This window comes from Heloderma suspectum, chromosome 2 (genome assembly GCF_057233095.1).
Source record: "Heloderma suspectum isolate Gila_16-S chromosome 2, 16-S_ref, whole genome shotgun sequence".
Taxonomy (NCBI): domain Eukaryota; kingdom Metazoa; phylum Chordata; class Lepidosauria; order Squamata; family Helodermatidae; genus Heloderma; species Heloderma suspectum.
In genome coordinates this window covers 29,387,523-29,404,046 of record NC_139459.1, presented here as the reverse complement: position 1 = coordinate 29,404,046, position 16,524 = coordinate 29,387,523, and the positions used below count along the sequence as shown (strand labels likewise).

Genomic DNA, 16,524 nt, shown 5'->3' with positions numbered 1-16,524 from the left:
AATGTGCTTCTGAAGGCAGAAGTACTGAAAGAAGAACATCTCCCCAAAGTCTTAAGACCTGGGCAGGCTCGTATGGGAGAAGGTAATCTTCAGGTAACCTGGTCCCATGCCATATAGAGCTTTATAGGTCATAACCAGCACTTTGAATTCTGCCCAGAAACAGGCCAGTAGCCAGCAAAGCTGTTGTGGCGAGGGAGTCATGTGCTCCCTGTAACCAGCCCCAGTCAACAGTCTGGCCATAGCATTCTGGACCAGCTGAAGATTCTGAACAGTTTTCAAAGGCAGCCCCACATAGAGCATGTTACAGTAGTCCAGAGGACTTACCATGCCCATGTGCAATGCTTTAAGTAGTTGCAATACATAAAACGTGCATTTAAAAGAATCAAACGTGCTTTTATATAAGCAAAATTCATGGTGTGAAAATAAACTATGAAAAGAGGGATAACCCCCAAAGACTGAATGATAACAATAATAATGAGATGAAGAATACCTGATTATATGGCCCAAAAGAAATAGACACAGCTAGCAAGAAAAACTTATCCTCAACAATATAATTGTATGGCAAAACAAAAGCCATCCTATTTTACTGTGAAATATACATATATACCAACTTGCTTTCCAGTTGCTGTTGTCTTGAAGTGTGCAACAGCTAGCTATGGACAGAGGCTAGGCTTCAGTGATCCGGAGGTTGCAATGTTCTCTGTGGTACGTTCAGTTACAACACACTGAGTGGATGCTGGTGGCTCAGATGTCAGTGGGGCAGTGAATCTGCTCCAAGTTTCAGTAGGAACCGGCCAGAACTGTAAAGGAGCTATCCGAGGTGCAAGGCATCTTGGCTAGTGCCTTTAGAGTTCTGAGTGGTTCGGACTAAAACCCGGAACGGATTCACTGCCAGCCTGACATTGGAGCCACAGCCTCCACTGAGCTCACTATAGTATGGCTACAGCTTTCTAGCAGGTGCTGGAGGCATTGGGCAGGATCCATAGAATAATCAGGGGTGAGCTCCCTACCCCTCACTGGGAGACCCCCTTAAGAGTTCTTGTGGTGTGGCCCAGCCTAGCTCTGGGACTGGAACACCTGCTACACATCCAGACTGGGGGTGATGACCCTTAGCATTGGCCCATGCAACGGTAGGCCTGTGATCACCTTCCACACACAGATGTTTCCCAGCATGCGTGCATGGTTGCATCTGTCAGCGTTTGGGCTGTCGGATGTCTGCATCCATGCCTATGTCGCGCCAAAGTGGGCAAGCTGTAACCAGTAAAGTTATGGCCTTTGTCACCCATTTCCTGGTGTAGTGTAATTCTTGCTGCCCCACTGCACCCCTGCCCCATGCTGTAGGCACAATCAGTGCCAGCTCCAGGTTTCGAGGGCCTTTGGGAAAGACACCCTCAGTGGGCCCCCTCCCTCAGGGGGTCTGCCTTCTCACCATCATCGTCAACAGCTGCTCTTGCTTAGGGATGGCAGAGAATTCCGCCACGATCTTGGTGAGGCCGAATGCACTGGTTACAGCCTGCCGCCCCCCCCCCGCGGATCCCCCCGGGGACGAGAGTTACCTGGGGCAGATCTTCCATAGCGGACGCTATTTGCTTTCCCCCTTATTTTCGCCGTCTTAGTCTACGTAAATATTTACGCAGACTAAGGCGGCCAAAAATAAGGCCGTAGCCACCGCCATTTGCGTACGCGCATTTTTTTTTTTAAAGCCAGACGTAATAGGCTACATAAGTCTTTATGTAGCCTATCACGGCTGACTACAGGGATGCAAACAGCGGCGGCTACGGCCGCTGCCATTTGCATCCCTGCTAGCCAGCGGTCGGATGTCCGGCTGCTGGTGGAGCCGGCCGGCGGCTCTACAGAATCCCCATGGAGCAGAGCCGGCCAGCCAGGATTCCGGGGGGGAGGATTCCGGGGGGAGGGATGGAGCACCTCCCCCCCCAAGCGGAACCCGGCGGAGCCAGGTAAGGGGAGTTTCGTACATCCCTACTCTTGCTCCTCCTCCTCTTTCTCATCATTGCCAGCACTTGCTTGCTTGACAGGCAGACAGCCAGGGAGCATATGGGTAGTGGCATCTGCTGCTCCTCCTTCTCACCACCTCCATTGTCTGAGTCAGGGTGAGAGGCAGGTGAACAAGCAGGCTGCAGTGGTGAAGAGGAGGAGCAACTTCGGGGGGCTCTTGACAGTGGGCCGTGTTGGGGTGTGGGCCCTCGGCAGGTGCCTCACCATGCCTACCCTTGATGCCGCCCTGGACCCAATAAATAAATGAATTTACCTCTTGAACAACCAGTTTCAACCTCATCTATTCAAACTGCTGCAAATTAATTGTGAAAGCAGCAACCATAGCAAACCTTTATAAATTGCTGGGTAAGAACGTGAATCCTGTTTATGCTGCCATTGAAGTGAATTCAGTTTGGCTCAATTAAAACAAAAACCTGATGCACCTGGATGTCTCCTTCTTCTGCTTTACCTTTCCAGTATTTATTATGGCTATCAGCTTATGACTGATTGATTGATTGATGTCACAACCTTTTATGAAATAGCGAAACTGGCTTTTAATTAGTGGCTATAATTTTGCTATATTGGACTGTTGTAAAATTGTGAATAATCAGAGAGGGATGAAAGCCAGGTGGGATTAAAAATATATAGGTCAATACTTGAATGCCCTTATTGCTTGTTTTATGAATACAACTAGATTGCCTTCCTGGATATAATTTCCTTGTGCCTTCTTTTGCACTCTGTGATTCAGGAAATGTGTTATTCCACCTTTCCTTCCTCCCGGCAATAATAATTTCTTTATTAACAATTTTCAGGAGTCAGTACTGAAGATGTAAAAAACTGCCTGGGTTATAACGTAAACATTGGTGTAGACTCTGGAAATTATAATGCCGAACGTCGAAATCGTGACTGTAAAACCGACAAAATTCTACATGGTAATTAAAAAAAACAAAAACGGGTTCATGCTCAAATGCAAAAAACGTGCATTTGCCCCCACTTTCTTCTGAAGTTTTAGGTGCCCAACTTGGCATTTAAGATGACAGATTCAAGGGCTTGTTTTTCACATTAACCATTCCAAAAAATGTAAGGAAGAAAACATCTACACTTGGACTCCCGCCCATTGGCACATACATTCCACAATTTAGTAAAGTACAGACTGCTGTCCCCACACCCTCCCAATGCCATGATGAACCTAGCAAAAATGGGATTTGCTTGTCTGTGTGAATCTTCTATCTATGGGTAGTGTACTTCCTTGTCTTGTGTGTGGAAAACAAACTGTACTCATCTGTGCGAAAGGTCGAAAACAGATGCAACACTTTAAAGTGTGTTGTTATTGGTCTGAACACACAGCTGCCCTGAAAAAAAAATGCCTTGCCCTGCAGCATATATGTGTTCAAACCCTTTTCAGCACATTAAAATGGTTACTGTCTTGAGCCTTATTTTGCTAAGCTCTCTTTGCTTGGGGGTGTTTATTGCTCCGCTAGCAAAATTGCCGTCATTATGACAAATATATGGGTATTTATGGAAGAAAGGATATTTTACCGAAAGGACCCCTAGACATGCAGTACATTTTTGGCCACGGAAAGGCACTACACCATAGGCATGGTCCCGATTACTGAAGACTCCTCGGCCACTGTCAGCCCGTCACAGAGCTCAAACCAGGAATCACGTGAATCGGGCTCTGGCTCCTTGTGCCACCGGGGCTGCCGGCTGGAGAAGGGGATTACAGGCCTATCCAGGAGGAAGACTGCCACAGTAGCCCACGATCCTCCTGACTTGAGAAATCAGGTGATGCTGAACAGCGAATCAGCTGCTACCAAAGGATATAAAGCCTAGCAGACCTGCTGAATTCCCTCTGTCCAGCCAACATGTCTGAGAGAGGCTGCCTGGATGTGTCTCTGCATCTCCAGACAGACAGCTAGCCTACCTCTAGCCTGTTTCTCAGCAACAACGACGATGACTACTTTCCTCCCAAGTGAAGGTGAAATAGGAAAATCAAATGACCTTTCACTTCATCAGTGTCGGCTCCAGATTTTGGAGGCACCATGGGCTGAACTCCTGCAATGGGACCTTCTCCCTCAGTGAATCTGCCTTCTGACCAGCACTGTCACCTGCTGCTGCTCCTCTTCCTCTTCCTTGTCACTGCTACCACCTGCTTGTTGGCCAAGCAGAGAGCCAATGAGCATGTAGGCAGTGGCATCTACTGCACCTCCTTTGCATCACTCCTGTTGTCTGGGCTGGAGCGAGAGGTTGGCAAAGAAGCAGGTTGCAATGCTGAAGAGCAGGGACATGGCCGGGCAATTATCAGTGGGCCCTCTGCTGGGTCGTGGGCACTTGGCAGGTGACCAAGCTTGCCGGCCCTTTATGGTTGCCCTGCACTTGATCTACCAGTCTTTTTTTTTTTTTTTGCTATTATCCCTCTGGCAAAATGAAATCAGCCTGTGGTGGTACCATTCTTCCTGAGAATCCCTGATCCATTCACCTCTATTTCTTTTTTTCGTAGGTAGCATCACAACCAGCAATCCCATTATCCATGATGTGATCTCTCTGGTCCAAGGGGGGAAGACTATTGCTTTAGCTAGGCTGAAGGAAATGCTGTCAAGGGACGGAAGGGTGGTTGATGTAGACGATTATGTCCAGTGGGCTGCTACGCTCCCAGACTCTCCCTCTGTGATCAAACAAGATGTAAGAGGATTTTCTACCTAATTTTATATGCCTATGTACTGATGTGTTGGGAGGCGTTGGTAATTTATGAACCAGAACAATTTAAAAATTTTGGTTGTTCAAGTTGTTATCAATTTCTTTAGGGACTTTCCAGATGATCAGTTTAAATGTACTGCCATCACTGACTTAGAGCACTTCTACACCAGGCTAAAATCCCATAACTTTATTGGGGCTTCTGCTTCCAGAATGCTTGTGGGATTACAATTGGCTCCTTTCCACATGGTTTCCCCCTTTTTTTTCTATACGTTCCATTATAAAACCACTAGATGACACTGTAGTATTATTATTTGCGATAAAGCACCATTTCATCAGTACACCATAGATTTACCATGGTTTGTAGTGGGAGGAGAGAAAATGCCGGACTTTCATCATCATGAAAAACAATGCGATATGGGTTGCAAAGAGCGGGAAGTACCCTGGAAGAGGATGACATTGTGTATAGGACCCGCAAACTTCCGTGAGTGACCAATCATGAGTGCACGATAAATGCCTCATGTAGAAACAGCTTCAGTGTCTGGGATCCTGATTTCTTCCTTCAAGTTAGAGCATCTGTTGCAAGGATTGTCAGGGATTCCAAGGCTTGCACCAAGTGTTGGGAATATTGCAAACTTTTTCTGCAAGTTACTGGAAGGGGGCAGTGTTGCAGTAAGTTTTGTTGTTTATTTGATCAGTCGCTTCCGACTCTTCGTGACTTCATGGACCAGCCCACGCCAGAGCTTCCTGTCAGCTGTCACCACCCCCAGCTCCCCCAAGGTTGAGGGAATTTTGACCACAGCTAGCCGTAGAATCTCTATAGCCTACAGTGTGGCTTCCTGTGTTCTTCCCCTTCCTTCCCCTGACCCTCTCTCTCTTTGACTTCCACCATTGCTGGTAGCTCGTGTGTTTGCTCTCTCTCTGCTGCTGGTCTAATGGAACATAAAATAGAATCATAGAATCATAGAATGGTAGGGTTGGAAGGGGCCTACAAGGCCATTGAGTCCAACTAGGGATGTACGAAAGTCACTTACCTTTCCGAAGGGTGACATTCGTGGGGGGGGGGGAGGCACTCCGTCCCTCCCCCCGAAATTCTTTCCGGCCAACTCCGCTCCACGGACATTCTGCAGAGCCGCCACCCGGGGCCGCCTGCAGCCGGACATCTGGCTTCTGGGCAGACCTGCAGGGACGCAAATGGCAGCTGCCATAGCCGCCGCCATTTGCGTCCCTGTATTTTGCTGTAATAGGCTACGTAAATATTTACGTAACCTATCACGGCAAAAAACAACAACAACAGCAAACGCAAATGGCAGTGGCTACGGCAGCTATCATTTGCGTTCCCTTTTTTTTGCCATTTTAGCCTACGTAAATATTTACGTAGGCTAAAATGACCAAAAAAGGGGGGGGACGCAAATGGCGGCCGCCGTAGCTGCCGCCATTTGCGTTCCCTTAGTTTTGCCATGATAGGCTATGTAAATACATATAATAGCTATAGCATATACAAATAGCTTCCGCAGGGATGCAAATGGTGTCCCTGCATTAGCCGTGATAGGCTACATAAGTATTTACGTAGCCTATCACGTTTATATGGAAGAAGCAAATGGTGGCCGCAGATGCGGCTGTTATTCGCAAGTCAGGGCGGAGGGCAGCAGGTAGGTGCTCCATTCTGGGCCCATTTCGCGGGGTGCGGGGGCATTTGGGCTTCGTTCTGCCACGGATTTCGGGGCGAGATCCGTGGCGGAATTCTCTGACATCCCTAAGTCCAACCCCCTGCTCAATGCAGGAATCCAAGTCAGAGCATCCCTGACAGATGGCTGTCCAGCCTCGTCTTGAATGCTTCCAGTGTGGGAGAGCCCGCTACCTCCCTAGGTAATTGGTTCCATTGTCGTATTGCTCTAACAGTCAGGAAGTTTTTCCTGATGTTCAGCCGGAATCTGGCTTCCTGTAACCTGAGCCCATTTTTCCATGGCCTGCACTCTGGGATGATCAAGAAGAGATCCTGGCCTTCCTGTCTGTGACAACCTTTCAAGTACTTGAAGAGCGCTATCATATCTCCCCTCAGTCTTCTCTTCTCAAGGCTAAACATGCCCAGTTCTTTCAGTCTCTCCTCATAGGGCTTTGTTTCCAGTCCCCTGATTATCTTTGTTGCTCTCCTCTGAACCCTCTCCAGTTTGTCTGCATCCTTCTTAAAGTGTGGTGCCCAGTACTGGACACAGTACTCCAGATGTGGCCTAACCAGTGCTGAGTAGAGGGGAACTAGTACTTCCTTCGATTTGGAAGCTATGCTTCTATTAATGCAGCCCCAAATAGCATTTGCCTTTTTTGCAGCCACATCACATTGTTGGCTCATATTCAGCTTGTGATCTACAACAGTTCCAAGATCCTTCTCACTTGTAGTGTTGTTGAGCCACATATTCCCCATCTTGTAACTGTGCATTTGGTTTCTTTTTCCTAGGTGCAGAACTTGGCATTTATCCCTATTAAATGTCATTCTGTTATTTTCTGCCCAGTACTCCAGTCTATCAAGATCACTTTGAATTTTGTTTCTTTCTTCCAAAGTATTAGCTATCCTGCCCAATTTTGTGTCATCTGCAAATCTGATCAGCATTCCCTGCACCTCCTCCTCCAAGTCATTAATAAAAATGTTGAAGAGCACTGGCCCCAGGACTGAGCCCTGCGGTACCTCACTCATTACCTCTCCCCAGTTTGAGAAGGTCCCATTGATAAGCACTCCTTGAGTCCGATTCTGTAGCCAACTGTGGATCCACCGGATCGTTGTTTCATCTAGCCCACTTTGAGCTAGTTTGCTCATCAGGATATCATGAGGCACTTTGTCGAAAGCTTTGCTGAAGTCGAGGTATATTATGTCTACAGCATTCCCAAGGTCCACAAGGGAGGTTACTTGATCAAAAAATGAGATCAGATTCATCCGGCAGGATTTGTTCTTGACAAATCCATGTTGGCTTCAAGTAATCACTGCATTGTTTTCAAGGTGCTTACAGATGGATTGCTTTATCATCTGCTCCAGAATTTTCCCAGGGATTGATGTCAGACTGACTGGTCTGTAGTTCCCAGGTTCTTCCTTTTTGCCCTTTTTGCAGATAGGGACAACATTAGCCCGTGTTCAGTCATCTGGCACTTCACCCGTCCTCCATGATTTCTCAAAGAGAATAGACTAAACAAACATCTTTTTGAAACTTTAAACTGAACCTGCATTTAAATGCAAGATCATTTGTGAGGGAAACCATTTTACCTTTTCTTCACCAAAAAAAGCTGTGGTCTCCTTTTATTGTAAGATAGCCTTGTGTGCCTGTGAAACTGATAAGCACTCATTCTGTTTTGCCTTTTTGTTTTTCTGTGCTAATTGCCTTTTGAACAGGGGGCACTGCTACTAAATATTCCCATCACCAAGAACCTCAGGATCTGAGTGAGATGAAAGCTAGTGAGCTACCATCGATTCACTTTGCCAGCTCTTGAAATCAAAACTTCTGGTGCCTGGGAAAAGCCCCTGAGGATGGAGCCCAGTGCAAAAATTGTATCTTTCCCTGACGTATATAGCAGTCACACATTCTTTTAAGTTCCCTGCTGCCAAGCAGTGCCACCCTCACATAATATCACATATAAAATAATCCAGAGTATAACTCTTGCCACAATTAGGAACACAGTACATAGAAAGTGGTTAACTCAAGAAAGTGAGGCAAGCTGCAGACTTGGATCAAATCACACACTTGCAGCATATGCCTAAGGAGCTAAGCATAGAGAAGACATTCTAGAAAATATTTACATTATTTACAAATATTTACTCCATTGTACAGATGGAGAACATTGAGACTGAGACTAGACTCAAGGACAGTCAGCGAATCCAAAGCAGATGACTCAAGGAAGATGACTCAAGGAAGCTTTCTACATCAGGCATAGAAGTTATAATGTGAACTCGAACTGGCCCAGCTGCCAGAAATGGATTGTCCTTTCCCTTTGCAATTAGCACCACAACAGACACAGCTAATACGACTTTATTTTGCTAGAGCCTAGTCTCTCTACACCTGCAGAGTCAAGGAAACTCTTAGGCTGCCCCAAGCTCTAAACAACTAATCAACAATCTCTAAGCAGAGGAGACCAACCAGAGGGAGAGAAATTTGTCTGCAGTTTGGGTATGAACCTCCCAGCCAAGCTACCTTCACCATGATGCCCTTCCCTTAGAGTGGCTCCCTCCTACGTTGGCTTCCAAGAGTGGCTATCCTGGTCGAGCATCTGAGCCCTGCCCCTAATTTTTCCCACTTTTCTTTGCATCGTGCCCTAGTATCTTTCAAGTCACACCCCTCTTCCTCCTCCTCCTTGGACACTTGCATTCTCATGGTGGAGGGAGGGGGCAGGGACTGAGCCTGGGTCATCTGTTGGTCAAGGTCTTCGCTCTCTCCATGTTTTGGCTCACTAGGGAGGGTCCCTCCCCCAGCCTCTGATCTAGCTGCTGCTCCAACTCTGATTCAGAATCAGAGCTGTCAGACATCTCAAGGCACTTAGACTCATCCCTGACACCAGCCCACTTACAATATCCATCCACCCCTTTCCCATGGGCCCAGGAGGTCATGGTTGACATCAAAGATTCTGCACACATTGGGAAGGGCACATAACTTTAAGCAGTGGTCCAGTGGGGTCATTCTAGATTCTGGAGTTAATAGTAGGGCTGGGTGAGAACTTTCTTTGAGTTGGTTTCTGATAAGAATTTACCAAAATTTGCAACTTTCTTCATATTCAGGATAGAAAGAACTTGAGATTAAAAAACACTCAGTGTGGGAGAAGCTGAAATGGAAAGATTTGTCCACCCAGGCCCACGTTTCTGAGTGCATTGCTCGTAAAAGTCTGGATTTGAATCCCTCTGTATTTGACCATGTTAGTGCTGATTTAGGGTTGGCCCCTCTTTTTCTGATGGACTCTTCATCTTTAAAACCTATATGGTAGGCAGGTACCTCATGATCCTCTCTATGCTAGGAACAGCTGTACCTGTTGAATTGCTGGTGAAGATACATGACCATTTCTTTTTAGTTCTTGGTAAGAATTTACCAAAATTCGTAAATTTCTTCAGATTTGGGATGGAAAGAACTTTAGATTTTAAAACATTTGAATGCAAGACAACGCAAACTAGACAGATGTGTCCATCTCTACATGGTCTTACAGGGAGAGGAGACTCTCTAGATAGGAGTGGGCAATGTATGCCCCACAGATCCCCTGCAGCCCCCCAATTGTTTTTTTTTAAAATAAAATAGCATCCAGAGCAGCCATTTTGTAGCCTTTTCAACCCTTTAGTGCTCTATAGTTATTGCAGAGCATCAAAAGGGTCAAAATTAGCTTGTTTTCAAGCTATTTTTGACCCTTTGGTGATGAGATGCCATCTATCTATCTATCTATCTATCATCATCATCTATTTGTATTCAGCACCATGGAGGGGAGGTGCAACCTGGGGGAGGGGGGAGTCTAGGGTACAAAAATGGCTCCCAGACCACCCAAAGTTGTCCACCCCTGCTTTAGATGGTAATGTGTATTACTGTACTTTTTTCCAATTCCGATAAGCCAACCCTGATGCATTTGGGGGCCTTTCTGCTCATTTTGGACATCTGCCCCAAAGCCCTATCCTTACGGCACCATTGATCCTATGGCTCATTCCTACTGCCTACCACATGTAAAACCCACATGCTAATGCCATGAGAGACCCCTGTGTAAATGCCGGCCTTTTAAATCAACTTCAACTCATCACTGAATTGTGGTAAAATAATAGTGCAGCCACACCCTGTGTTTTCAGGGTAAGTAGAATAATTACTGGCAAAGGTAATTAAGGGAAATAAGAGAAGGGAATGCTGGTTGTTCTCCATGCCATGGTGTGGATGAAACAATGGCCACGTTTATGTGCAGAACTCCACAGTAGTCGTAAGTAATTACTTAGGTGAAATAAATGTATATATTTATGTGTTTACATCTTTCCACAGACAAGTCCAATTTCTACTCTTGTGCCATTGACTATGCATGACTCTGAGATAAAGAAACAAAATCTGGACAGAGCAGTGGAGGACTATATCGCCGAATATAATGTGTGCAAATGCCAGCCCTGTCAAAATGGTGGGACAGTAATTCTGGTGAATGGGAAGTGTGAATGTGGATGCTCTGCCTATTTCAAGGGAGAAGCTTGCGAGATTCCCACATCGACTATTAAAGCAGGTTAGGAGCAGCTCAAGAATTTAGAATGTACTTGGTCTGAATCAAAGAGGGTTATGAAAAACATACAAAGCTGCCTTACACAGAGGCAGACCATTGGCCCATCCAGCCCAGGGATGGCAAACTTACGACCGTCCGGATATTGTTGGACTCCCAGCTCCCATCAGCCCCAGCCAGCTTGACCAATGATCAGGGATGATGGGAGTTGTAGTCCAACAGCATCTGGAGGGCCACAGGCCCCATCCCTGTTCTAGCCCTTGTTGCCACGTGTCCCCCAGTCATGCATGTAGCCTGACACTGGAACTGTACATATGTAACTGACCAACATGTGTAGGAATCGTTGATCTGGAGCCTAGAGACGAGGTATGCCTCAGGGAGGTTGCACTTTACACTTAAACTGGAGGGGGTGGTAGCTATTAAACACAGACTAAGACTTGAATCACACAATATAAGCTTTATTCCAAAATATTTATTTAATTTTTAAAAATATTATTATATGTATATCCTCTCCTTTTTCTTCTTGCAAGGAACCAAAGCACCCTACATGGCCCTCCTCCTCTCCATTTTATCCTCACAACAACCCTGTGAGGTAGGTTAGGCCAAGAGTCAGTGACTGGACCAAAGTCACGGATTGAGCTTCAGGGCTGAGTGGGGAGTAGAACCTGGATCTCCCGAGTCCCAGTCCAACACTCTAACCACTATGCCACACTGGCTCTCACCAGTGTATATCCCACCCTTCATAAAAATCCTAGAGTGGGTAACAATATTAAAACAATAAAACACAGTGAACAATATTAAACAATATAATACAACACATCTAATAAAACCAGTAACCATAACCAGTTAGCAGAGAGAAACAAATAACGCAGCAGAGATCCAGTCATATTCAGCAAGCTGAAATGATATGACATCCCATTTGTCCAGCAATTGCAGTGTGATATGTCTTGCGGCATGTGCTCACGCTATAAACACAAATGTTTAAGCACATCTGACCTTTCCAACTCTTCCTGCTTCTACCACAGGTACAGCACTATGCATTGCTGGGTGGCACTTGATTGCATTATAAACCCAGCGGCTACTGCGCTGTGTCGATGAGCGCGTGCCCTCAGAGCCGCCATTGTGTTTGGAGGGGGGGACATGCCAGGCTCCAGTGTAGATCCTACACTGTTGTAATAATGGCAAGGGGAAGTCATCTTGATGTTCTGATGTTGGGCTATTAAGACCTTTGCACTCCAATCTTAATACAGGTCAGGTAGCCACTGATGGAAGCTGGAGCTGCTGGTCTGGCTGGTCTCCATGTGAACATGGAGAACGCATTCGAACGAGACAGTGTAATAACCCTGTACCCTCAGCTGGGGGCAAGCCGTGCGCAGGAGCTGACTCAGAACCAGGACATTGTTGACAAAAAACAGTCAGAGAAGACCAGAAACAGGTTTGTAGCTACGCAGTGTGCGTAATAATTGTAGTTCCAACTTCCCATGACTGTTCGCCTTGGGAAGAAGCATGTCATTGTGATACGGAAGGGCGAAATAATTACATGGAGGCCTTACTGGTTAAATCAGGAGGAAAGAATGGGGAGGTGCCTCATGTCCTCTGTGTCCCCTGCTCTATTTATTAGAGCAGCTTACAGAAGCAGTGCAGTAAACCAATATTTGCCCTAGACCTGAATTCCCCTGCAAATTGACTTAATTGAAATAAAGACTTGTGCTTTCAGGTTGGCCCCCCAGGTAACTTAAAAACAAGAAGTGTCAAGATACTGGTTTTGAACTAGTGTGCCAAAAATTTCTCCCACATTTTTTTCAACCATTCTCATTCCATTTGATAGAAAAGAAATTGCTTTTGAAAAGAAATTCAAAGGAGGAGAAATTTCAGAGAAATTCTCATGGGTTGGGTTTGCGGTTCTTGTCTTGACCTTACTTATGAGGTGGCTGAGCAGTGTGTATGAGTGTCCTGTCTGTCATCATACAATAATCTTTGTGGCAGCCCGTAGCCTCCTCGACTTCCCACACTTCACTTAAAGCCATCATGAGGCAATTCCTCCCATGAGGCTTTTCACTTCAGGAAGTGCAGTTGGCCTGGGAGGCTACAGAGCAATGGAAAGATGTGTAATGGAGAGAAAACACACACGGCACCCTTGGCCACCATGCAGTGATTAGGCAAGCTCAAAAATACCACCAAAAGAAATTCAAAACTCTGCCTCAAAAAAACAGAAGCCTCAACATAGTTGATGCTGTTGTCGCTTGCAGGAGCAGTGCAATAAACCAAAACCCCTTAGGAAAAAAGAAAGAACCTGTGCTACAGCCCCTGCCAATAGTGAGCCCAATTGGTGAGAAACTGTGGGAGTATTTCTCCTCCCCTAGGAGGAATTTAGTGAAATTGTCCCCCCAATTTCTCTGCCCAAAAATCGGTAGGGATTTTAGAGAAATCTGCCGTGGATTCAAATGAGGCCGGATTCTTTGGAGGAATCTGCGGCGGATCAGCACCACTTACCTCCGCTCCAGGAGGATTGGAGGCAGAACAGCACTCGGCTGCTTCTTCCACCGGAGCCATTCACCCCCTCCACGCTGATCGCCATCTCTTTTTTAAAAAAAAAAGGCGATCGGCAGGATGTGCCCATAGACTTATACGCAAAATAGAGCTGTGAATCTTGCATTTAAGCCTATGGACACATAGACTTATATGCAAGATTCATGGCTCTATTTTCATATAAGTCTATGGGCACATCCTGCTGATCGCCTTTTTTTTTTTTTAAGAGAGATGGCGATCGGCACGGAGAAAGCGAACAGTTCTGGCCAGCAAGGTAAGCAGCCCTATATCTGGTGCGGCTCCGCGGAATCCTTGCGGAGTGGAGCCGTTCCAGAGGATTCTGGGGGGGGGGGGGAACGGATTGCCTCCCCTCCCCAATGGATTCCCCACCAGAATGGATGGTGGGGAATCAATACACCCCTACAAATCGGCTGGAGAATTTTGAGAGGCCATTTGTGCACAACTCTGTTTGAACAATAAAGACTTACATGGCTTGGGACCACAATACCTGATGGAGCGCCTCTCCCAGCATGAACCTACCTGTATACTATGTTCATCATCTAAGCCCTTCTCAAGCTGCCTCCTCTGAGGGAGGTGGCAACAAAAGAGAGGGCCTGCTTGGTGGTGCCTCCTAATTATGGGATTATGTCATCAACAGGCCTACCTGGTGCCAACATTGTTGCCTTTTCAGCACCACTTAAGACTTTCCTCTTCTCTCAGACATTTGGCAGCATATTAAAACCTCATCAGGTCCTAGATTCTTCTTATTGTTGATTGTTCAGAATTGTTTTCAATATATCTGTGTCTCTGTGTGTGCTGTCTGTTTATGTGTAAATGGTTTTTATAATGTATTTTTAAGTTTTAATCTTTGTAAAGCACCCAAAGAATTTCAGCTATTGGGCGGTATAGAAATGTAATAAATGAAATGAAAGTTTGATTACGGTTGTAATTACAACCTGCCACAATATGTTGCAACATATCCTCCCTCCTAGGAGGAGTGATCCTGTTCAAGATTCCAGACATTCATTCCACTCCTTTCCAAGGCATTCCACTCTTTCCAAGGCATTCCACTCCTTCCCCAACCCCATTTTTCTTTTTCAAGTGACATATTTCATACTACTGAGCATGGCTAGTCTTCAATGTACTGTTTTTTGGAGGCGTTCTTCCCCTCGCCCCCACATTTGTTTGTTTTTTAATATATATTTTTTTCTGTATTTCCAAAAAGCCCAGAGACTCTGTGAGTATGCAAATTCCTCCATCTTGTTTCTCAGGTCATTGAGCTCTCTGTCTGTGTATCTTTTGGCAGGTGTCTGATGGGAACGTAACACAACCTGAATTGCCCTTTGATCTACACATCTAGCTTCCTGCTCTCAAAGAGATTTAAAAGATATGCCAGCTGATCTCGGAATCTCAAAGCTCCAGTTACTGATACAGTTGAAAATAAACTTAAGTTGATGACATGCTGCGTATGATACATTTGTTAAGTTTGCATTCCGCCCTTCGGGGCTGGCACTGGACATGAATAGGCCCTCAGCATATTGCCGCCAATGCCCCCGCCCACTGACTGCCTCAGCATCCCTTGCTGCCAACCACCTCCTCCTTCTATCCTTTAAATAGGTACCATACCTTGCAATAGCAAGAGGAGTGGGGTTAAGACTAGAGCTGTGCGCAAATGGCCTCTCAGAATTCTCCAGCCTATTTGTGGGCAGAGAAATTGGGGAACAATTTCACCAAATTTCTCCTAGGGGAGGAGAAATTCTCCAACAGCTTCTCACAGAGAGGTCTCACTCTTGGCAGGGGTTGTAGCATAGTTTCTTTATTTTTTCCTAAGGGTTTTTGGTTTATTGCACTGCTCCTGCGAGTGGCAACAGCATCAACTGTGGTGAGGCTTCCACTTTTTTGAGGCAGAATTTTGAATTTCTTTTGATGGTCTTTTTTGAGCTTTTGAGGTGGCCAAGGGTGTTGCGTGTGTTTTCTCTCTCTATTACACCTCTTTCCATTGCTCTGTAGCCTCCCAGGCCACCTGCCATTCTGAAAAAGCCCCATGGGAGGAATTACCTCCTGATGTCTTCCTCATGATAGCTTTAACTGAAGTTTGGGAAGCTAAGGAGGCTACAGTCTGCCACAGAGATTATTGTACAATGCAAGACAGGACAATCACGCACACTCCATGGCCACCTCATAAGTAAAGTGACAAGAACCCCAAACCCAACTCATGAAAATTTCTCCAAACTTTCTTCTCCTTTGAATTTCTTTTCAAAAGCAATTTCTTTTCTATCAAACTGAATGAGAATGGTTGAAAAAAATGTGGGAGAAATTTTCAGCACAGCACTAGTTAAGACTGGCCCCTAATAAATACCTCAAAGCCACCCTTGTGAGCTTCATGGGGTTGAATGTCATTTTCCCTCATCCAAACCAAACTCGTTAGCTACTCCACCTCATTTGAGGGAAAAGCTGCCTGTTACAAGGAACGTGGAACTTCTGCTGAAAGTAGCAGTCCCAAATTGAGTTCCACCTCCAACTCCCTAACCTGTAGTTCTGATTATCTTGTGCCATTGCAATGTGCATTTTCATAGTCCCACAATTGGCATGTGGAATGAGAGACAAGGAAATACACTGCATAATTATCTCAAGACATGGGGAAATTGACTGTTACAGAGGAGAAGTGTGTGTGGGAGGGGGGGACCTGACACGGAGGCTCCTCTTCTTGGGAGCTAGCTCTGTGTTCTTTATAGTCTGCAGTTTTACAACAATTTAATACTTCATGATATCCCATTTCAAAATTATAGCATGCAAGTGGGACCTGCTGCAACAAAATGTTGAAGCACTGAGTGTTCCTGTTACAGGTTCCAGCCCGCCAGCCATTAGGGATGTCGGAGAAATCTGTTTGGGGGTGGAGTTTGATGGGTGTTCTTACACTCAACCCCCCAGGCTTCATTTCAGTTCCTACTGCAGTGCCCTGCAACGAGTCAGGCCAGTTCACAGATTCTGCACTTTTAAAAAAGATTCTTCAATTGTGCAAATTTGTGAGCAATCTCCACGAACTACGGCTGAATTTGCGTAATTTAAATTTGGCCATGATGTGCACCACATTGGCCATAA

General features: G+C 45.8%; 1 protein-coding gene across 1 annotated transcript in view; it reads left to right on the top strand.

The window, feature by feature from the left end:
- C9 (complement C9) overlaps nt 1-14,893 on the top strand; it is a 37,414-nt gene extending 22,521 nt beyond the window's left edge. Inside the window, exons 8-12 of the mRNA XM_084833130.1 lie at nt 2,808-2,927; nt 4,496-4,677; nt 10,671-10,899; nt 12,144-12,328; nt 14,729-14,893. Of these exons, the coding sequence (XP_084689256.1) occupies nt 2,808-2,927; nt 4,496-4,677; nt 10,671-10,899; nt 12,144-12,298 (686 nt within the window). The 3' untranslated portion in view covers nt 12,299-12,328; nt 14,729-14,893. The remainder of the gene's footprint in view (nt 1-2,807; nt 2,928-4,495; nt 4,678-10,670; nt 10,900-12,143; nt 12,329-14,728) is intronic.
- Nucleotides 14,894-16,524: the final 1,631 nt, after the last annotated feature.